Here is a 24233-nt window from a genome sequence, read left to right as displayed (position 1 = left end):
TGAAGGAGATGGGTGCAAAAACAATTACATTACAGCTTGATACATTTTTTTAAAACTATAATATAAATAATGAGCTGTGGAAATATTCTATCTTGGGCGATTAAGAAAGAAAGGAGTCTTGAGGATGAACTTTGAAGGCTAAAAAGTATAGATGGCAGGTATGTCTGCATGTGGCTCCTCCCATACAACTATTTGTAGTTGCCCTCTTTCAAAGGAGCTGGTAGCCATGAGACTGGACAGTAAGGTTGCTTTCCACTAAGTAAACTATAAAAATCATCAAATATTGTTAAGAGCCAGGATGTTAATTTTTCATAAAGGTTCCTAGATGAGGTTATGACTCAGCGAAGATATCTGTACAGCTAAAGAAATGCTATATTAATCAGGAGGGAGAATGTGTCAGAACCCGAATGTGGACAAAGCAGAAAATTAGGGAGATGTACTTGGGCAGTCTCCATCCAAACACTGCCCGGGAGAATGGAGCACTCTTGTTATCATGGTTTGCTTGTCCCTGATGTGCAGGTGGACACGGCAGGCTGCCACCCCCTGCTCTGATTTCTCATTCATTAAGCAACATTCTGATTATAATTTGCCTTCTCATCTAGATTGGTCTACAGGGAGAAAATGTACTAGTTATGCTGATAGGAGCATTCTGATCCATATGGCAGTTATGGTTCTCATCGTAAACTAATGTCGTTAATTGAGTGGCATTCTAGTTTGTACATTAGTCTCTCGTGATCTTAATGTTACTCTACTGCTAAAAGGTGATTCCACTTATAGTACAAAAAAGAAAAAAAAAAGAAAAAAGAAAAGAAAACCCAGTGCCTAAGTTACAAAGCTGAGGTCCAGACCAGGTTGATATACTCATGAAGATATATGCTGTCTCTTGGCTACCAGCTCCATGTGAAACAGTGCAACTTGAAGTTGAGTTAAACACGTCAGATTGGTCAGAAGAGACCAGTATGCATGTAGGCATATTTGAGAAGCTGCAAGAGGTTCAAGTATGAGAGAGTGGAAAGGAGGGTGGAAGGAGGGCAGTAGACAGGTGTGAAAGGACTTCTCTTGCACAGAGGGTGTTTCATTGGTTTTTAAGAGCAAGTTGTATTTAAAGGAAATATGTGTGATTATTTTGCTAAAATACTGTTCTACCTTTTCTGATTATTTTTCATTGAGCAGATCTCTTTGTTATTTTAAATTCAAGCTGGGTTTGTTGACCACATAATCTTCCTGCTTGTGTTGCATTTACTAGGGTAGGTAAAGATGATTAGGCAACTCTGGAAAGCCTAGGGGCGAAACTAGCCAGCCATCATAACTTTTGGTCCACTGTTTGCGCTTATAATTTTAGTGATTCTGTTTTTTTCCTCCAAGCCTTATGCAGTACGACTTGAATTTCTCTAGGAATGAAATTGTGTAGTCATGATTGAAGATTGTTTTGCCTACAGGGGGCCCCCAAGTCCTTGTAATCTCTTAGAGGGTTCCTTAGAATCCCCTTTTGTTAAATATACTACTTGCTTACTTGAAAAGAGCCTCCATCTTGCTTTTATCAAATTTTTGTGGCTGGAAGCATTTATGCAGTATGACTGTATTTGAAAACTTAGACTTTTTAAAAACGATGTTTTGATGACATTAAAGTAGTAACACTTATTTTTTTCTGAAATGAAGAAGCCAACACTATCTTATTTGGCAGTTTGAATTTTGTAGTGTTTTACTAATTGTTGAAAGCTCAAAGTCAGTTTGTAGTATCAGCTTTTACTCTTTGATCCATTAATGATATTAAATGATTAAAATGGTAAAGGATATGTTTCAACTTTTTCTTTTGGTTACAGATCAACTATAATTTTATTTGTCAAGTGTCCATTCACCAGTTCCCTCAGTGCCCTCCTTCTGAATTCTCTATGATTTGACCTCAGTTAGTGAGTAGGCAGAATGTTTTATTTCAGTAAAGGGACTGACAGAGTCAGATCTGTCTTTGGTACACTTCTTTGAGCTGGTTGTTCAGATATTGCAGGTGGTTCTTGCTGCCATTTAATAATTGTTTTATTTCTCATGCCTGCTGCAGGAGAAACATATAAGCAATGAAGAGGAGCACTTAAGGAGAATGGAAGAGGCCAGGCTGCAGCTCAAGGACCAACTCCTTTCTCTGGAGACCGAGCAGGAGTCCATTCTTGGTATGATAGGGAAGGAAATTGACACAGCTTGTAAGACCTTCTCCAGGGACTCGATGGAGAAATTCAAAGTAATTATGAGTTCTCATTGTACCTTTCACTTTGTTTCCTAATATATAATTATAGTAAGATTTTAATGCATGGTTACATGGTATTTCAGAAAATTTTAGGAAAGAAAATAACATCTTGCATTTTTAGAATGAGGTGCTATATCTATTGCACAGTCAGGGTGAGGGAACACGTGCTGGGATTCCACTGGATTGCCTGTGTCTCACTCTGTAAAAGAAAATGTCTTACAAGAGAGGCACCAGCTCCGGCTAAAATACATCCTTGGAGTCAAGAGACCTGGGTTTTGAATAATCATAGGCCATTTTTGTTGTTGTTGGCATATTACTGGCTAACATCAATTGAGTACTAGTTATATTACAGGTACTGTGGTAAGTATGGTACATGCAGTCTCTCCCTTAACCCCTAAAACTACCCTATCCTATAGGTACTCTGATTAAATCCATTTTTGGCAAGAGAAGGCAAGGCTTGGAGGGGTTAAGTAACTTGCCCCCTGACCATCTCTCTAGTTAAATGCTACAACTAGGACTTCAGGTCTTGAGAGTCTAACTCTAGAGCCTAATCAAGTAACCACTGTGATATTTGCCTTCCCTATTTAAACAAAGAATATTTAATTTAGCTTTTCTATCTTTAAAATGAGATATTGATTGCTACTCAATTTATAGTCCTAGTGAAATGGTAAATAAAAACAGAAGTAATCATGGGTGTTGTTACTTTCTTGAAGGTAATCGCCTCTATTAACTCTAGGTTCTAGTACCGCTGTGTCACAGACAGAGAGCATTGGATTGCTTTGATATGGTATAACCTGACACAGCTCTCATTTGCCCCTGTGTTTGTTTCCCTTGATGATGCGACAGTGCTTAAATTATAGTATCATGCATAAGGCTTTTAAAATGCGCTTCAGGTATTTCTTTTCATTCTGCCATTCATCCTGTTCCTCAGAAAGTAACCACTGCGTTTCACACTCCTTTCCAGTTTTCCTGCTCTTCCTTACCATTGTTTTCTTCTCTCTTTTTAAAAAACATGTCTTTATTGATTTCAGAGAGGAAGGGAGAGGGAGAGAGAGAAACATCAGTGATGAGACAGTCATAGATTGGCTGCCTCCTGCACGCTCCCCTGCTGGGGATGGAGCCCGCAACTCAGGCATGTGCCCTGACCGGGAATTGAACCGCGATCTCCTGGATCCTAGGTTGATGCTCAACTGCTGGGCCATGCCCCCCTGGGCTTTTCTCTTTCTTAAGTGGTGTTTTAAAGAAAATAAAACTATAGTTCTACTCATGAAGTGGAAGGTATCTTAGGATTTTGACCTTAATGAAAATATTTCAACTGATAGAATTTGGTGGAGTTCATGGAATTTCTAAAATATGTATTTCTCTGTACAATTTTAAAACCAATCAGGTGTCAGTTTAAGAGGACAAATATAAGAAGTAACTGGCCACAGGGAAAAACTGACCCTTTTAGTCCTGTTATAGGGTCTGTTATAATGCTGGTTTATTTATTTTTTCTGTCTAATGCTGCTGTATTTATTTACGATTCATGTTTACGTATATTTAAAGGATGTGTGGCCTTGAAATCCTAATTTCATCGAAAAGAATCACATATTAATGCAATATTTATTCTATACGTAAGTATGTATGTCAGGACAACTTGTTTTCGATCAAGTAGAGATGTAAAAATGGAAACATTTGGATTATGCTATAAGGTATATATACCTCATTATGGGTAATTATAGGCTAAAACATAGTGTGCACATAGCAGATTGCTTAAATTATTCTTCCATCAAATCTATTCTGAAAAGCACCTTATTTTTTTAATAGGCTTCTAGGAATGGGGTGATCATAGTAATGGGTCTTTACACTTTTTCCCCTAGAGAGAAACTAATTCAGTCCAAGTGATGAGTAGAAATACATTTAGAAGAATGGAAATTTTATTCAGTTTTTTTTAGGAGTACATATTTTTTCATTGTGGGTGTCTTTCTGTGCATAACTTCTATTGTTTTACTTCTATAAACTTAAAAAAAAACACCCAAGAATAAAACATTTGTTCCCACCTCAAAGAAACCACCCTTGGGCCTTTCTTAAAATCAATTCTTTGCTTTATAGTTCAGAGAGCTCTGGGAGAGTGGTGGTCCTTGTAAAGTGTTTTTTAAAATGGATGAATTCCCATTATTCCCTGTCATTTGTTGACTTTTTAAAATATTCCTGCTGAAATTTTCAGCCATTTTATACAGAGAGTGACTGTGCTGTGGGACGAACTGAGTAACAGATACGTAACAAACAAGTCTGGGAAAAGTCCTTGGAGATATTGGTATTATTTCTATTTACTATTATCTTTTTCCAGCCACCATATTTATTGTTGTACTTAGTAAATGTTTGTAGTGTTTGAAAACTTAAGGATAGACACTTAATGAATCACCACCACCATTATAAAACAATTAGGGAAATGTCTGAATTAAAGATACATCATTTTCCCAGACCAGTCTTTGATAATTCAAGAGCTTTTCCCGTAACACTTGGTCTGAGCATTCGTTTATTTGTAGAGCATAAAGAGGACAGGCATTGGATCAAGACACATTTTGTTTGCTATGAACTAGAGCGATTCGGGAAAATTTCTTTGAAAAGGTAGGGAGAGAGGGCATGAGAGTTGGATGAGATTCAGGTAGTGAAAAAGTGGATGAGAGAAAGGTTGGGTATGAGAATACAACATTCCTGTATGTGGATGTGGCCGCACTCATTCCGCATTTTTCACGTCTCAGTGAATTTCCTAATGACATTCCCTAAGGGAGAGATGGGCACACACATCAGGAAGTGTGTAAGAATTGAATAGGAATAGATGTCTTCTGCAGAAGGACAGGAGAGTTTTAAGAGAACATTTCTAGAAGTCCTGCAAAAATATCAGGTTCAACAACAGTAGGAATTGAGAAAAAAGTTTCTATTTACAATTGTAAAATCACTGACAACCTTTAGTACAGTTTATCAGTAATAGTGCAGAACCAGATGACGGTGGTTTTATGAATGGGTGTGAAGGAAATCAGGGCAGCTGGCATAGACAGCCTTTTATTGTGGGATTTGGTTACCATCATGCGATATAAAGGAATGACTGTATGATTCGTTTCTGTCATTTTTACACAACCATTAATGAGACAAAATGGCCCTCAGAGTATAAAATTAAAGAAGGATGAATGAGACAAAGAATTAAGTTTCCGTGTAATTACACCTAGCCCACTGTGCAGTGCATTACGTGGAGCAGGACTGAGGAAAAGAAAGAAGCCCCAAAATGAAGTAAACTGGTTTAATCAAGGCCGCTTGGGATCAGCCCCCAGAGATTCTAACAGCGATGGCACTTGAGCGTTGATACACGTCTCTGTATTTGAGCTAAACATTTACTGTCAAGACATACATTACATATACATGTGTAAGCTTACATAAGTAGACATGCTAAATAAATGGTGCTTTGGAATTGGTTGAGTACTTGGTAGGAACTGTCTTCTTTCTAAATCCTATAGCTTAGGCACTAAACTTTTGTATGTTCTGGTGAAAATGTTCATTTAGGTAAATTCATTTCAGAGAAAAATCTACTTCTAATTGACTATTTTCTGTCTCTCTCTCTCTTTTCATTTTTTAGTTTTTTTCATCTGGCCCTGACATTAATTATGACCCACATCGCTGGCTAGCAGAAAGCAAGGTAAATAATCTTTGAATCCTAAAGTTATCATAGTATTTATGGGCTTCAAGGTGTTCTATTTGAGCCAGCCACATATTTTTGTCACATAACTGAGCATGAGAAGCTATAGTACTTTGCTGCTGGGTAAGATATTGTTGTAACGCATTTAGGAATCCTCCATGTTCCTTTAGCTTAACGTTAAAAAGTTAGCTTAAATGTATAGGGATAGGATGAGAAAAAAAGGAAGGTAAACTGTTGAAATATTAAAAACAGACTGTCAGAGAGACAGATTCTTGTGCCTTTTCCTTGGGGTGGGCGATGTCCCTGAGGGGTACAAAAGTCAAGGCAGCTGTTACCGCCTTTCATTACACATATATACTTATTATATGTTGGTTTCTGAGGGTAAGCTCCAAGGCTGCCAAGTCTCTGTGTGGCCTCAGCAAATCCCTTCACCTCTCCGGGTGTCTTGTTTCCTCATTTACAAAATTGGAGGGATTGACTTTAAGTTCTGAAGATAAACTTTCATGCTTCCTGGTTTTTTAGCATTATGATTCAAATTTAATGGAAGGTAAGCAAATGTAAGTAAAATTGAGCAATTTGCTAATATTCTACACTTTGGATAATTATCAGCTATCTTCATAGATCAACTTGGAAATTCAGATATATAGAAATTTAGGTATATAGAAATTAAAATATATAGAAAATTATGACCACGTAAGATGTAGATATCTCTTTAATCAAGTATTAGTACATAAGCACTTGCATTCCTTTTTAGACTAGTTTTTTCAGCTTTAAAATAATGTGCAAAGCCTTCCATCCCATTTAAATTCTCTAAGAAGACCGAGTGTACTGTAAACTTGATCAGTTGTGGACCAAGTTAGGATTTTATTACAAGAAGGAACCTTTGAGTTTGTAGTGTCCTTATTTAAAAATATGAGAAAAGCGAGTGTTCAGAGAAGGGTGTGCCTTTTCCAGAATGGGAAAATGGGTTACATGCTATGTCCACTCACAGTTAACGTTCTTACCATCAAGTGCATTGCCATCTCACGTCTTCTTGCAGCCAAAATGTATTGATTGTGTACTTTTTCGTTTATAGACACTGGGCATATAAGTGTTGGCAAGCCATGGAATTTAATGGGGGCAATGATGAAGTAAACAAATTTTAAATCTCCTTAAGGCGTGTTATATAGTTGTAGAAATATGTCAACATTGACAGAAGAACACAGATGGAGGAAGCACTAACTATGATGTTTGTGCTGGGCGGGTGGGAAGCTGTGATGCTGCCCACATGTCAGAGGGCTTCTGCAAAAATGCAGTACTTAAACTTGGTCATACAAAAAATATGCCCAAGCTCTGCAGTTGGTTAATTATAGGTATATCAATGGTAAGAAAATGAGAATATTTGAGAAAATACAGATAATGCCCGAGATGGGTGCGTAAGGTACAGACTGGAGGTGGTGGAAAGACAAGGTTCACCTTTGAAGGCCAGGTATGCATTAGAGAAGCCCCCTCAAAAAAATTCTTTTTTTTAAAAAAATATATCTTTATTGATTTCAGAGAGAGGAAAGGAGAAGGGGAGAGAGAGAGAGAGAAACATCAATGATGAGAGAGTCATTGATCGAGCCCGCAACCCGGGCATGTGCCCCGACCGGGAATTGAACCCCGATTGCCTGGATCCTAGGTCGACGCTCAACCACTGAGCCACGCCCGGCCGGGCCAAAATAATTCTTAATAAGAAACTAAGAGTATTATGATTACACATAGAAATTTACCCAACCGTCTAAAATTTTCTGTCTTGCTTTAAGAAGAGTGACCCTATGCATTCCTAACCATTTTTGATAGAACTAAATGCAAATTTGCATTATGCCACCTGCACAGGAAATTTAGAATATATATGCTTTGCTGTCCCAGAATTTTTTGACTAGAAACTTCTGTTGTGCATTAATAAAGCATTTCTCTCTCTCTCTCTTTTTTTTTTTCTTTTCCACAACTCCACAGTTTTGACAAGAGCAATGTACTTGGAATTTTCTTTCAAGTTGAAATCTTTATCATTTCTGAACAGAAAGCTTTCACTGCTGTTGTTCAGCTAAATTATGAGAGCCAGAGATGACTCTTAATCAAAGCTCTTTAATTTGGGAGCTAGTGAGCAGTTTTCCCTTATCATTTAATGGGATTGAACTTCTGATCAGACGAGTTTTAATACTGCATGAGACAACTGTTCCTCTACCGGGTAAAAGGGCTCTGATAAGCAGCCCCACACTGACCAACTGACTAAGGAGGAATTGAATCTATTTACTGGAGAGATGGCTTAGGTTATTGATGGGCCACAATACTGTAATTCCCATGAACGATGAGGGGACAGCTCTATAAGTTTTGAAGATAAGATCTGAAATCAAAGGACAAAAACTATGGAAAGTAGAATTGCTATTCAGCTTGTCTGTGCTGACATCTTGCGGTATTAGAAGGACCTCTGAGGGCCTTTGGTAATTGTTTTTGTAAATCCACCACATGAATTCCTCTGTTAGTGTTAATCCTAAAAGAACTAGAGGACTGAGTGGGGATTTTGTCACTTTTGCTTTGTTGGCATAATATACACACGAAGTCCAACTTAGAGTTGGGCCAGGCTCACGGATAAAATAACCAGTGAATGTTAAGAATAAGACATTGTGGGGTGGAAGAGGCTTGAGATGGATGTTAAGGAATGCCAGGCAAGGGGCTCCCAGGGATTAGGGATTTGTTTTTGTCATAAATCTTGATGGGATGTAGAGACCAGATTTTATTCAGTTTAACAGATTTTACTGTGAAACTACTGTGTCCTAGGTACTATGCTGTATGCTGTGGACATAAAAATGAATCAAGAAATGATTCTCTTGAGGATCATATTTTGCCTAGAAAAGCTGACACTTATGTAAATAATTTCAATATTTTATTTAAGAGCTGATGTAGAGGTATACAGAAGCTGCCATGGAGGCTGTTGCCTCGGATGAATTTTGAAGCTAGCCAACCATAATTAAGGGTCCTAATGTTGCTAACTTTATCAACTATAGTATTTTTATTCAAATTTTCTCTTTCCCTTGGCTTTTAGCTTTGAGTCCTTTATGATTTTAGTATATTATTACACGAAATCTCAGTAGGATATTCTTATAGATTAAAACTACCATTTTGATTGTTTTACTAGATAATTATAAATATTCCCACCTAATTGCAAGCTGTCAGCTTTGAAGGTAAAAACTGCCTTATTGGGAAATTCTTTCTCTGTTTTGGTTTATTTAACAATACTTGTTGATGTAGTTAAATGAATGAGCCTATTATGTAATCTGTAAAATGCTCTTGTGAGTGGTTAATAGAATGGTGTTTGCACTGTGATTAATAGCCTTGTCAGCTAATTGTTATTTGGAATTGTTAAAGTTATTCCTATACTGTGCTTCAAGCTGTTTCTCCACATACTTAATGAAGATGCTGGGTGTTTCTCTAACAAATACTGATTCTCATAATTGATTATAGGCTGATTAAATTTCCATAACTTGGTATTTTGTTTTGTAGGATTAATAATATTTTCTGAATACATATTCAGTTCATAAAAAGCATCTAACTATAACCTGTTTTTAAATTTTGTGTGGCAGTGGAATAAAAGCTTCATACAAATAAACTAAAGCCAGAGGTTGTATTGTATTAGTCTGCTCAGGCTGCCATAACAAAATACCACAGACTGCTTGGTGGCTTAAACAACAGACATTTATTTTCTCACAGTTCTAAAAGTTAGAAGCCCAAGATGAAGGTGGCTTGTGGAATGCTACCTTTTCATGCATGTGTCGGCGGGGTGGGATGGGGCGGTTCAGGGAAGTTGGGGGTGGCGCTTGGAAATCAGAGAGAAAGGTGAGGGAGTGCAAACTTGCTATAAGCCCTTAAGTTTCTTTGACTTCCCCTATTGGATTAAGGGTCCCACCCTTATGACCTCATTTAACCTTAATTATCTTACTAAGAGCCCTATCTCCAAATGCTGTCACATGGAGGTTTAGTGCTTCAACATGTGAATTTTGAGGGGACACAATTCAGTTCATAATAACACATAAATAACCTGATTAGTGCTTTGTCCCGGAGGGTGTTTTTTTGGGGGAGTATTGTTTTGTTCTTACCACAACCAATGGGATTATTGCTATGACAAAACAGATTTGTTATTTCTCCATTATTACTTCTTAGCAATGGTATTTAACACAGGCCAAAGACTGGGATGAAGGAGGTAGGAAAGCACTGAGAAAAGGGAAATGTGAAGTTGTTTTCTAAATTTGTAGTTCAGTCACTGGGTGTGAACAGATTAAATATTAAAGGTGGTGAGGTTGGTCTGTGGAAAAGAGAGTTGCTTTGACCAAATTTCCTCAGCTCTTCCAGGTGGGGAAAGGTGGGCTTTCTCTCCCTAAGCCTATAGAGAATCTCTCTACCTGATTAGCTGTCTGGAGATATGCACTTTTAGGAAGAAAAACTAGATTTTTTTTGTTTTAAATCTCTGAAGTAAAACCCCCTTTTATAACAAATCTCTAGTTCTATTCCAGGGTGGTTCTGATTTTTAAATGCTTTACTAAATTTCTTTTAGTGGGCTAATTGTGTTATTATTAGAAGTTTAGTAGGCCAAATTTTTCTGTAGTACTTCCTATCCAAAGATGATAGGTTATACCAAATTTTTATAAGAATCCAAGAAAATCATGGCTTAATTTCACACCAATTTTTAACTGATATGAACCATTGTGTATTTTTTATTTCACTTATATTTGTTCGTTGTTGTCTATATTTGTTCATATTATCATGATATTATTTTTCCTACTGTTTTGAAATGCTTCTGTTTTCTAGATTTTTATCTTGTTTGTTTTTTTAATTAGCTATAAATGTCATTTTTTAGACTAAACTTCAGTGGCTCTGCGAGGAACTGAAAGAGAGAGAAAACAGGGAGAAAAGCCTGCGGCACGAGCTGATGCTGTGCAGACAGCAGCTCAGGAACATGACTGAGAACAAGGAATCTGAGCTCCAGGGCCTCTTTGAACAGATCGAAAGGCAGGAACAGCTTCTGGAGGAAATACATCGGGAGAAGAGAGGTGTGTTAGCTGCTCTCACTCTTATTTTTCTTTGCTTGTGTTCCTGGAATCTAGGAGTGGAAAGAAGCTTCTTTCTTACCTCTAGTTCAGATTATTTCCATAGTCTTCGCTTTCCTTTCTCTCTCCTTCATTTCTGGGTCCAGAAGGGAAACCTGTTCCGCCCTGAGAGTCTTTCCATCAGCTACCACATCCCTCCTGTCTGCATAGCTCTTGTGTCTACTGGCCATTTGAAAGTGTTAATTTGGTAAGACATGTTTGTTCTTCCTGGTAAAATGCCAAAATTTATATTTTACTTTAGTAAGATATCTACTAATTCATTCAACAAATATTTATTTTGTTCCTATTTTGTCTTAGGTACTGTTACAGGTGCTGAGGATACATTCATGAATAAATCAGAAAACATCCCACTCTTGTTTACCTTATATTGAGTGGGGTGACAGAAAATAAGTACAGATAGGTAAATTATATGCTAGAAGGCTATGGGCACAGCGGTGAAACCAACAGAATAAGGGGAGGAGAGTTTGGGAGAGCAGGGGTAGACTTTAATGTGTTTAATATGTAGGCAATACTTAACTTTAAAAGTTAGACAAGAGACTTGGAAAACTACTTTTCTGTTTGGTTATAGTAGAGATGCATCATGGTGGGAAGAAGAAAAACAGAAGTTATACATGGGGATCCTAAGTGTATCTCATGTTGTGTTGGCCTTAAGCCTTTTATTAGTGAACTTTATTAATTCAAGGCCCCAAAAGAGACTTAATATAGGGTCCCACTAAGAAAAACTAAGCATTGACATATGGTAATCCTTTATACAATAATTTTTTTTTCTTCTTCATTTTAGTAATCAGGGTATTTCTGTGTACTGTTTATTACTGTACTGTAGTGATTCTCAATTTTTCTGGTATCAGGACCACTTTATATTCATAGAAGCTCTTCGAGTTCTCAAACATTTTATTGTGCATTATGTTTATCAATACTTACCATATTAAAAATTAAAATAGAATCTAAAAATATTCCTTTAAGATAATAATTATAAAGCCATTACATGTAACATAAAAATTAATGGAATTTGATTCTTTTCCAGGACAAAAATATTGAAAAGTGGCATTGTTTTGTACTTTTTAAATCTCTTTAAGTGCTGTCTTAGAAGACAGCTGGATTCTCATTTTTGCTTCTGCGTTTAATCTGTTGTTATATGTCATGTAACCTCTGGGAAAACGGTACTTTATATTTATGAGAATTTGAGGGTAAAATAGGCAAATTATGTGTTAGTGGGATTATTAAGAGTCTTGGGCAGTCCCCAAACCACTCTTTGAGCATTGATGCTCTAGTGTAATGGAAAGATGTAAAATGTGCCAGTACTTAAAGGCACATGATGCCCTTGTGATTTTTCTTAAGGGCAGTACAGTGGTATCTAATTATGAAACTTATAGTTAAATGTTATATATTCTCTATGCATGTTAAGGAATATTCACTAATTAGCACTAGATTGCAACCCAGTTTTTCTTTTAGTAAACATTATTAATGTTGTCACCCTGTAAATGATTTCTTTCTTTGGATATGGATTAATGCATAGTGTATTATAAATACATAAAACGGTGCCCGGCTGGTGTGTCTCAGTGTTTGAGCACTGACCTTTGAACCTGGAGGTCACGGTTTGATTCCCTGTCAGGGCACATGCCCTGGGTTGCAGGCTCGAGCCCCAGTAGGGGGCGTGCAGGAGGCAGCCAATCTATGACTCTCATCATTGATGTTTCTATCTCTCCCTCCCTCTCCCTTCCTCTCTCTGAAATCAATAATAATAAGAATACATAAAACTGTAAGTGGGGAGAAATCCAAAAGAACCGAATATTTGTGCATTTAGATAATTATATTCAAATGCTCAACTTTTCATAAAAGCTTCAGAAGGTATGCCTATCAAGTTTGTAGTCTCTCAAGGTAATTGCTTTTATTTCTACTTTTTGAATTTAATGAAAATTTATTGCTTGCTTTTTATCTATAGAGCATTTGAATTTCTTTATGCATCTTACAATCAGCTTGTCATATTATTAAAAAGGATCTACTAGTGTTTTGATAGGATTATGTTGAATGTTTAGGTTAATTTGAGGAGAATGGACATCTTAATATTGAGTCTTTCAATTCACGAACATGGTCTGTTGATCCATTTATTTAGGTCTTCTTTAACTTTTCTCACGGATGTTTTGCAGTTTTTAATGAAGATCTTGCACATCTTTTAAAGATTTATTCCTATTTTTTCTCATTTATAATGTTATATTAAATGACATTTTAAAATTTGAATTTTCCATATTCTTTTTTAGTATATAGAAGTACGACTGATTTTTTTTTTTTGTATATTAACCTTGTATTCTGCAACCTTAAGCCCATTTATAAGTTCTAGCTTGTTTTTGTTGTTATTTTGTCAAGTTTATATTACAGTTTTTTAAATGTATGCTAGAATTCATCAGTGAATCCTCTGTGCCTGTAATTTTCATTTGGGGAAGGTTTTAATTTTGAACTCAAACTCTTTAATAGATAGTTGGCTATTCAGAATTTTTGTTTCTTCTTGAGTCAGTTTTATTAATTTTTGCTTTTCATGATATTTGTCTATTTCATCTAAGTTGTCAAATTTATTGGCATAATTTTTTATAATATATTTTTTATCCTTTTTATTTCTGTAAGATCTATATTGATGCCTCCTATTATATTCCTGATTATAGTCATTTGTTTTCTATCTTTTGTTCTTTATAAGTCTTGCTGAGTTTTTATTGCTATTTTAAAGAAACAACTTTTTACTCTTTACTTTTTTTTTAATAGTTTACTGCTCTCCACTCTTATTTTTATTTTCTTCTATTTAGTGTATTATTTGCTCCTTATCTGGCTTCTTAAGTTAGAAGCTTTATTTTAATGCCTATATTTCCAAATATGAGCATTTAAAGTCATAAATTTTCATTTTAGCAATACTTTAAGTACATTCCATAAATTTTGCTAAGTTGTATTTTCATTATTATTTAGTTTGAAGTGGAAAATATTTCTCTTAGAATTTCTTCTTTGACCCATGGTTTTTTTTCAGTGCTATCAAGTTGCTGTGCTGTTCAAGGCACTGACTCTGAAAAATATACTGTGCATTTCAAAAGGTTCTCATGTACCTGATTGGTTTCTACAATGGTGATCTCAACTTTTCAAGGGTTTTCCTTTGGTAGTGTTCCGAGAAACTCCTTTCAGCTGATTTTTCTGTTTTCCTTGCTTTCTTTGAATCTCTGTACCACTTCCGCAGTTGGTGGGTGGCTGAACAGAGAATACTTTCTTAGAATTTATTTGTAGGACAGAGTCCAGGAAGGGACTTGCGAACTGTAGACATTTTTCCTAACCTTGGGCTAGATGTGGTGTTGCGTTGTTTATGTTCTGTGTGTACATTATTGATTGATTGATTTAGCTTTCCTGCCACTCACCTATTCATCTATAACTTAAGAGAGCACTTAAAACCTATCCTTACCCTATGACTTGAAGGAAAGCTTACTTTCTTGCACTCCTTTGTCCCCTACAAATGGTGACTTTACAGTTTTCCTTGGTCACTTCTCGCATATCGACTCCTCCCTCTCCAGTTAGACTATCTCTGTTTAATTTAGTTCTTTATTACTTCATATCTTAAAGGATTGCAGAAGCGTCTTATTTGAATATCTTCTTGACCTCTTGTTTCTACTTTCCACTTGACTGATCTTTAACTCTGAGCCTGTCAGAGACCCTGAGACAGATGACTTTTCCAAGCAGGAACACTATGGTTGGTTGTCCAAGTTCCCACCATTTCCTGTGCCCCAGCTATCCTCTATGCATTTCTCTACTATTTGATAATGCATTTGGTAAAGGTGTTATCTTTTAGAAATAACCTTGAATATGCTAAGATTAATACAAGAAAGTAAATCATTCTTAAACTTTGTTTTTTTATTTTTTATAATCAATTACTTGCAGCACCCCCTGAAGTTGATCTCTATCCAGTAGCATTTCATTAGAGAACGCACACATATGTGTGCACACATAACTGCTGTTCTAATTAGTTCCGCCAGATACAGCCATGAGCTGAGCCCATGACTCCTCAGCTCAGAAACCTTCAGTGGTTTTCTCACTGCTGAACAAATCAAGTTCAAATTTTTCCAGGAACTTCACCATTTTTTCCCTCTCTCCTTCTGTGAAAACTACCCTTATCATCACCCTTGCTAGCGAAATTGTTCCATTTACCACTCCATTACTACTAAAACTTTAGGATATAATTACATGACATTTGCCACTTACTGCCTTTTCCTCTGGGTATCTGCATATATATCTTTTTATATTGTTTTAATCTCTTGTTTTATAGATTATTATTTTTCCATTGCATCTTGTTCTATATTTAAACAAGAAATAAACATACTCGTTGTATGTTTAGATAGGTGGACAGGTGGGTGGTGGGTGGATGGATGGATGGATGGATGGATAGATACATACATACATGGATAGCACAAATTAGCCTCCTGCCCCTTTAATCCCATTTATTATTGTGTCTTCATCAGAAGCCACATCTCCTTACCTTATCTACACTAGACATTTAGGTTTGCTCTAGCAATAAAAAAGAAAACAAAAAGCATCAACATTGATTGATTAGTATTTTTCTGCTTCTTCAAGACATAGGAACAAATATAAAGTATTACATAACTCAGAATTACCTCAGCAAACTTTCTGATGATGCCCTTTATTAGCTAAGCTGTTTTCACTGTTTGTTTTGAAACTAGGATACTTGGCAATAAGAGAATCCTTCCCCTATATATCTTTCAAGAGTATAGTCCTTCAAGTTCTTCCTAAGCGTATTTGGAAAGACAGTTGATACACAAGTTCCCCTTTCTAGGTTAGATGAATCATTTGATCGTTCATCACAGTTGATCATCATGTCAACCATGAGAGATTACAGATTTGCTTTATTTCCTATTGAGACTATTGCCCTTGTACTCTAGTATTTAAAATTCACTTCTTAATCATGTCACATTTTGAAAAGATTCCTCACCACAGTCCCCTACAGGCTATGGTAGACTTATATGCTCAACTGTTCACCCTCACTGTCATTGAGGTGGCCTTACGAGAATGAAGGAACTAACATTTCTCAAGAGCTTGCTAATTTTATGTGTAATATCTCATTTAATCCTTAAAACACCCACTTGAGGTGTTCATCCAATTTTACAGTCAGGCAACTGAGTCAGGGAGGCAAGTGGGGATAGGTTGTTTCTCATAAGTTTAGAGAGTGAATTACAGATGGGAGAGGACTCATGAAAGTCATGCTGTGTTCTTGCTACCATATTGAATATCAGAATGAACCAATACCACTCAATCAACTTCAGTAGACCTCACAAATTGGAAACAACCTGTCCTTCTCATTTTGTTGAGATCCATTCCCTGAAGTTATAAAGAAATCAAGTTTTTGTTAAAAGTGTGAGAAAGAAAATTGCCCTGTCAAAATCTCAGTCTTTTTGGCTACTGTAACAACTGAACCACTAGAAATGCTATATAGAAAAAAATGGTCAGCTTAGCTGTTTAGATATAAACTCTTTACTCGTGAGAGCTGTAATATTTCTAAGATTTTCTTTCACATTATCTTAGTACGTGATAGCCTGTAATTTCATGAGTAGCTCACAGGAACTTCAAACTCAGGCCCAAGTAATGAAGCTAATTTTAATATTATATACAAATTCTCCCATAAATAGGAAACAAAGATCAAAGGTTTTCTTATGTGTGCCTCCCCATGAAAGTGATATCTACCTCCTAATCCGTCACCCGAGACCACGCCTCCTTATGTTATTAATCAGTTAATTTTAATTTTTTTTCTTTATTTTGTTTTATTTTTTCCATTACCACTTATCCTCCCTGTACCCCAGGACAACCAGTTAGACCCTTAGGACAACCAATTAGTTTTCATATCCGTCTACATACAATCCCATGGGACAACTGTTTCTAGGAACTATTCTGTCTGACTCACTTCTGTGGTCATGAGAATTCGGCTCTCACAGAGCTTTCAAAGTTCACTAGGGTCAGGACAGGTGAATATCCAATTGATGACCCACAGCTTCTTCCTCCTTTCCCCCTTAACACAGCCATATCTCCCACTAGAACCGCAGCTGAGCCTGCCAGTAGTACATAGCACGTTCATTTTGAGGAAGGAGGTGTAAGATTTAGCTAAGATGGAAGAATACTTTGAAGCTATGAGGTTGCTAGAAACTGAAATGTCTGTGGCAGTTGGAAGGAGACCTTTCTTCCAAGATCTTCTGAAGTGGAGACACCTTTGTAGTATGATTTAGTTGCAGTGAAATGCTAGTGATTATGAACAAATATAGAAGTTAATTTCTGTAGCTGAACTTGTGAACTTGTTTAAATAAGGGACTGATCTTGGTTTCCAGGCACTTTGTGGCTGGGGCTGCTTAATGTGATCACTCCACAGACGCATGCATCTCAGTAACACAGTCTCGTTCCTCCATATCAGCAAGGCCTCTGAGGTTCTCTTTAATATTTACACCTTTGTTGTGGGAAGGTTAAAATGCTATCTAAGACAGTACAGGGGAGAGAAAATGGCTGCTGTGTGTATAATACGCCTTCAGAGATGCTCCCTAAACACACCAGTTCTAACAGTATTTCTTTAAATATGTTTATCATAGTGGTGTTCATTCAGGGAGGAGAGGAGAGGCAAATTGCAATTTCAGTGAAATACCTTGTTTCCAAGCAAACGTTCTTCATGTAAAAGTCATTCTGAAACATTAACTGTTAAAGGAGGGATAATATCGCTAGTTCATATGTGGTTACATTCCAGTTGGAAATCTAAGTAAATGCAAGACTGGTCTAACACACTCACACTGCCTGCAGTTCTGATGTCTGCATGTTGTTTATGCTGATTTTCTACCTAAATGCACTTAACTCACCTTTTTGTCCTGCTCTTTATTCAGGCAGAGAAATAACCTAATTAACTAACTATTAAAAGGGAATAAAGATGCTCTGATGTAAATACAGTAAGAATAAGTTAATAAGAATTTGGAATATCTGCTTTTTGGGTTCGAATGCAATACTAACACTTTTGCACAGCTCCCGTAGAAGTGCACCCGTTTCCTTTCCTTATGGAATCTGTGGGGCAAACTCTTAAAATGTCCTTTCTGGCGGAGGGTTGCTTTAGGATTTGCTCTCTGCCTTTGTGTAGCTGCCCTTGGCATCTGGAATAAGCTTGGGTGGAGAGCCATACTTCCTCCTGAGCTTCGCTATGAAAAGCTCTTTTACTGATTGATTTTTCAAACTTGACTGTAAATTGGTCTTTATCTCATCTTAAACTAATGTACCTCATGTCTTGCTGTGAGGTCACGTTAGACAAGACGTGAGTGTTTGGCCTTGGGTGCACGTCTCCATGTGAGCCAATCTGAACTCTCTCACAGTGGGATTGTGTTGGTCCTTCGATGTCCACACCTCCGTAACCATGTCCAGGTGACTGAGCACCCTATTACTTTTCTATAGCTCCATTTTGTTTTTCATCTGCAGGGGTTTTTTGCTGTCTTTCTTCAGTTCACTTTCCCTCCAAGAGTACCTTGAGATGTGTCACTCCTTTAAATTTCTAGTTCTCAAGTATTTTATTCACCTTTCAGCATCTCAACCCCAAAGGTCATTTTGTAAGAAATTGTTATGGAGTCATTGACTGTGCTCACTTTTTTAAAAAACCCTCTATTTGAAATATCCATCTATTTTTATTACTGCCTGGGTAGAAACGTTAAAGGGACCTGTGGCTGGATGATGCACACTCGGGTGCCTGGTTTACTTTTCTCTCCTTCAGTTCAGTTTGTGCTGATGAAAGTACTGGTGTTGCTCAGTCGAACGTCAGCTTATCTGCAGTGACTGCCTGTTAGTTTCTTTGGGTTCCATATGTGAAAGAGACATCCTTTTACTTTTAGTAAAATAATTAGTAAATCTAATCCAGATAAGGATTCATAGAAAAGTTTACGTAGAAAGCTGCAACAAGGATTAAGTCCTTGTGTGTGTATTTACAGACGGGAAGTGTTGATGGGGAGGCTCTGGTTGCTTCTAGACTTCCTTTTCTCATGTGGGTTTGGTGCTCCAAAGAGGCAGCCACTGAAAGGGATCTTTATTTTATTTTTTGCCTTCTATGACTATCAAATGCTATAAATGCCCTGAGGGAATATGAATTGTAGATTATGGTAGCACTCGTAAAGAGGCATTTTCTGTGTGACTCTGATTACTGGGAAGTTTCCCTACTAGTCAGATGTTATTAGCACCTGTTGCTTTGGCTAAATCAGAAACATCATAGCTGTCGTGGTAACAGGAGAGCGCTGTCTGTGGGTTTCTAGCTACAGGGAATGAAGGAAGCACCTTGGAGGGGTTTAGAGATTGGGAAGGAAAAGGGGGGAGGTGCTAATTGTGCACAGAACGGATCTTCCAGGGTTCTTATTTATTTTAATGTATGTTCTCTTACACTACTTCTTCCTTTTTCTTATTCTAGGTGAAGGGACAGAATAAGTGAACGGTTAGAGTCCTTATTAGGGAAGATTTACTTGGGGGAGGGCAGTAGTGTTTTTCAGATCTCTCTTGCCTCATTTATAATTTCTAAAGATCTGCAAATGTAGCTGAAAAATACCAGTACCTGATTATGTAAGTTTATTAATTGGAATAATATTATTTAAGATTTTTAGTTTTTTTAGTGCTGTATATTTTCTGCAAAATGGGTTTTTTATCTTAGACTTTAATTTTTTAAAAAAAGAATATATCTTTATTGATTTCAGAGAGAGGAAGGGAGAAGGAGAGAGAGAGTTGAAACATCAATGACGAGAGTCATTGATCAGCTGCCTCCTGCACGCCCCCGACTGGGGATCGAGCCCGCAATCTGGGCATGTGCCCTGACCGGGAATCAAACAGCAATCTCCTGGATCATAGGCTGATGCTCAACGGCTGAGCTACGCCTGGCCAGGCTATACTTTAATTTTGATAGTGAATTACAGTATCCTCTGATCAGTGTGCACTTTCTCTTGTATGAAATTCTAGCATATTATAATTCTTGGAGTTATAGAACTTTTTTTGCTTATATATGCAATTTTCATCCATTGTCAGTCATTCCTGTTTGACACGATTTGAAAAAGAGGGAACTAGTGTTCTTGAATAGACACTGAATAAAGAAAGGGTCAGTTTTCTACAGTAAGTGGTCTTAGGAAAGTAAGAGTGAGGTGGAGTTTACCTGCACAGAAGAATGGAACTGCAGTGGCTGGGAGAGAGTAAAATCAGACAAATTAACAAAACACCTTTGGTTTGTAATTAGGGCAGGTGGAGGTAGAACTTCATGACCACAGGCACCTTGGTTTTTCTCGTTCTTTGCAGCAACATATAGTAGGAACTCAATAAATAGTTGTTGAATAAACTAACGAGTGAATGAACTAAGGGGCAAACAACTAGGGTAAGTAGTCTAGAGTAAAAAGTATTAATTGTATAGGGTGCTGTTCTAAGACAATTAAGAGACTCTCATTGTATTTCTTTGTAACAGCAAAGTAAAACAAATTTATAAGCATCTTTATTGAAATTTCAAAAGGACTGTCTGATGGTATATGGAAATCGTTAGTACATCCTCACTGTTATCAATGCCAAAAGTGTAAAATGTCATTTGATTTTTTTTAATTATGTGTCTTTATTGTTAATCTGAACATAAAGTAATTTAAAAGTTTTTTATAAATTAATTTCAGACCTTTAACTTTTCTTTTTCCATATAGTCTTGAATTTCGTAAGTAAAAATGGTTTTCTCTGGTTTTGTTTGTTTTGGGAACCTGTCATCAGTGGTTCGAGTTGATGATAAAGGAATTAATTAACTTAAAATTATTCCAAATTGTATGTTCTTATAATGTGTGTATGTTGATGAATTATTAATTATTATTAGTTAAATAAATAATGAACTGCTTCAGGGCCAAGATAATTTTATTCACTATCTTAAGTGTCTTTTGTTGCATAACATACAACAAATGCTGGGTGAGTAATGGATAGATGGATGAATAACTAACTCATCTTTGCAGTTAGATGTAGATGACAGGCCCAGTAGTATTAAATGAACAAATGTGTTAGTACGTGGTAACCTTGAATTGTAAGCATATGGTTCCTGGGTCTTAGGTTGTGGGGGCATATAACGAAATATTTGATATCAACGATACACCACAGAACCAATCACAGTGTCCAGTCTCCATAAAGCTTGCCTGGTTTGTTATAAAATTCAATTATTAAGTGAAGATGACTTTCTGGTTTATTGTTCTGTTTCTACAAGCTAACTTCAACCCCTCTGGGTTCTGTGTCATGATGGATGATTGTGTTCCATTCTGTGTAAATTGCTATTTGGTAAAACTTCCCAGAACACTGTAAGATTTCAGCAATAGCTTCCAGTTAGCTCTTCATCTGTTCTCAAGTGACCTGGCAATCTTGCCCTTTTCTGTGAAGTGGGCTTTGTATGGTCTCCCATTGCCTCAGCCAATTAAGACCTTAAAATTAGGCTTTGAGGAACCCCGCTCATGCTTCCAGGAACATAATAGCGCTCCTTTTCATTGAAGGAGATGAGAATTATTTAAGTTTGGCCAATGAACAAAGCAAGGATAAAAACCAGTGCTAAAATCACAATTAGCCCTGAATATTTTAATGCAAAAAGGGTATCAGTTTTTGGACACTGTTCCACCATTATGCTAGATTTTCCTCCATAATTTAGGGTTCTCAGTTTTTTACTTCTTACAGAGATAATTGAGTTAGGTAGTAAGGCATTCTGAAAGAGTACTACACCCTTATATTTGAGGCAAGTAGCTTTGCTACCTTAGATATAAGCATGAAGTAAAGCACCCCTGCCTCAAGCCCAAATACAATTCTAGAATGTGAGTTCTTCAAAGGATCTTTCTTTGATTTGGGTGGGAGAGATGCAGAGGTTTGACACTGAAGTATGATATGACATTTTTAAGGATTTCATAGCCTTCATATCTATTTATGGTAGTTAGACTCACTGCTCCTTTAAAGATTCTGGCATTTTGTGTTGAGTGGTGACTATCTTTTGCTCACCATGCCATTCTAGAATGGCAGTATCCTTTCCAGTGGTTAAAGGGAATGAAGAGTGACCTCCCTGTTAACAAATGACAGAAGGGCATTTTGTTCTTTTTAAAATCTGTCTCCCTCTCTGCTTGTCAGTTAGGAATCAGATAAGAATACCAAGATTGGTATTCCTGCTCAGTAACAAAAGCATTTGTAAGTAGGAAACAACTTTTAAAGAAGTTATTTGCTTATATATGGAAATTCTATTTAAATGCTTCAAGTAACTTATTTTTCTCTTAGACTGAGGATGGCAAGATGTTATTGATACACCAAGCAGTCCTATCAGCTCTACTTTTAAACTATATTCCGAATTGGTTCCATTCTATAATATTGATTCAGAATCAGCTCTTGCCTGGACATTATTGTAATGACCTGCTAGCTGGTTTACCTGTCTCCACTCTTGCACTTATGCAGTTATTTTTTTCATACTAGCCAGAGTGATAGCTTTTTAACTGATGATGATATATGTAATATTAATGCTAATGAAATAGTGGTTAACTCATTTCATAATTTACTGTGTCAAGCACTGCGCTAAGTGCTAATAAAATGTTTGCTCATTTAATCCTTACCACAACTCTATGTAGTAGGTGCTATAACTGCCCCCATTTTATAGATGGAGAAACACAGGTAAGGAGAGGTTAAGTAATTTGCCTGAGGTCATATAGCAAGTAAATGGCCATTATATAAAGACACCCCTTAGCTTTGTTCCTGCTTTTTACTAATTTCTAGTCTGCCAGGCTCATTATTGCATTGTCCTTGTTTCTTTTTTGGGGATGCTCTTCTCCTAGACTATGATTTCTTTCCATCGCCCTTGACTTCACCTTCACAGAGTCTGTCTTCAGTAATCCCAACTTGCTCTCACATTTTCATGTTTTCTTTATTGCTTTGATCAGTGTTTGAAATTCTTATTGTTAATTGTATATGCTTTGCCCCTGCCCAGTAGAACAATATTTGACAAAGACCAGGAGCTCAAAAAATATTTGCTTACCGGCTTACTGATTTGTGGGAAGATAGGATTTTATATATTTTTCAAATTATAGTTGAGGCCAGTTTTCAGAGAATAAAGTGCACGTGGGAAGACTTTTTAAAAAATAGTTGATATTTGCCCTGCCGGGTGGCTCAGTTGGTTGGCTGTCACCCAGTACACCAAAAGGCGGCAGGTTTGGTTCCTGGTCAGGGCAGCTGTGGGAGGCCCCCGATTGATGTTTCTCAATCTCTTTCCCTTTCCTTCTCTCTCTGCCTCTCCCTTCCCCTCTCTTTAAAATCAACAAATATACCTTCAGGTGAGGATAAAATATAGGTGACGTTTATTTATTTACTTACTCTTCCTGAGCACTTTCAGTACTTACCACTTTTCACCTTTACAAAGACCCCATGAGACAAGCTCTCTAAGGTAGCATTCTCCGCACAAGGAGACAGAGCCTAAGAGGAGAGGCAGAATTCCCGAAGTCACACAGTTAGGAAATTCGAACCCAGGGCTCATGAACTCCAGAGGCCACATTCTTTACCACCTTGTTTTAGTGCCTCTAAAACAGGCAGATTGTGAGGCATGAGAAGGAAGTGGGAAATCAGCTGGTCCTATTCCATTAGCTAAGGTCAGAGAGTAGCAGCAGCCGCAGCTGAAGGGACAGCAGAGACCAGAGTGAGGGTGGCAGGAGGCGGACAGTCAGCCTCTCTGTGAGCACAGTCAGGGCAAGACTATTTTTATGCCTTCATAACTTCTCGTAAGAATATTTTTCACATGTTATTATAATTACTTTTTTAAAGATAAAATAATCCTATGTAATCTATATATTTTTCCAAATGCCATTGGCCTTCAGTTGGTTTAAGGTGGGACGACTGACCTTTGATTAGATGATATGAGTGATTAGACAGTATTGTTCTTAAAATATTCAATTTATTAAAAAGTGTTGATCTAATACAATGTGGTTTTATTATTCTCAAGTGTGGGGCGTGGGTAGAGAGTGTGAAGGGTCCGGGGAGCAGTCCTGGCTTTGTTCAGCATGGAGAAAATATTAGAGAGCTTGGGTAATTTTCTAGGTCTGTTCTTGGCTGATATTAGTGGATTCTATGGTAGCATTGAGGAACCCAGCTGTATCAGTTATGCCTTCCATCCTTTAGTTGGACAAACACATATATATGTGCTCAT

The 24233-nt window shown here is 37.0% G+C and overlaps 1 protein-coding gene across 7 annotated transcripts in view; it reads left to right on the top strand.

Moving 5' to 3' along the window:
* The window catches only part of CEP128 (centrosomal protein 128), a 289186-nt gene that overhangs the window by 121431 nt on the left and 143522 nt on the right, over nt 1-24233 (top strand). For all 7 annotated transcript variants that reach the window (XM_081118224.1, XM_081118225.1, XM_081118227.1 and 4 more), the window contains 3 exons: nt 2057-2233; nt 5853-5912; nt 10786-10978. In XM_081118224.1, coding sequence (XP_080974350.1) covers nt 2057-2233; nt 5853-5912; nt 10786-10978 — 430 coding nt within the window. The remainder of the gene's footprint in view (nt 1-2056; nt 2234-5852; nt 5913-10785; nt 10979-24233) is intronic.

This window comes from Miniopterus schreibersii, assembly GCF_964146895.1.
Source record: "Miniopterus schreibersii genome assembly, chromosome: 1".
NCBI lineage: Eukaryota > Metazoa > Chordata > Mammalia > Chiroptera > Miniopteridae > Miniopterus > Miniopterus schreibersii.
Note: the sequence above shows the minus strand (reverse complement) of the source record. Positions and strands in the feature narration are given on the sequence as shown.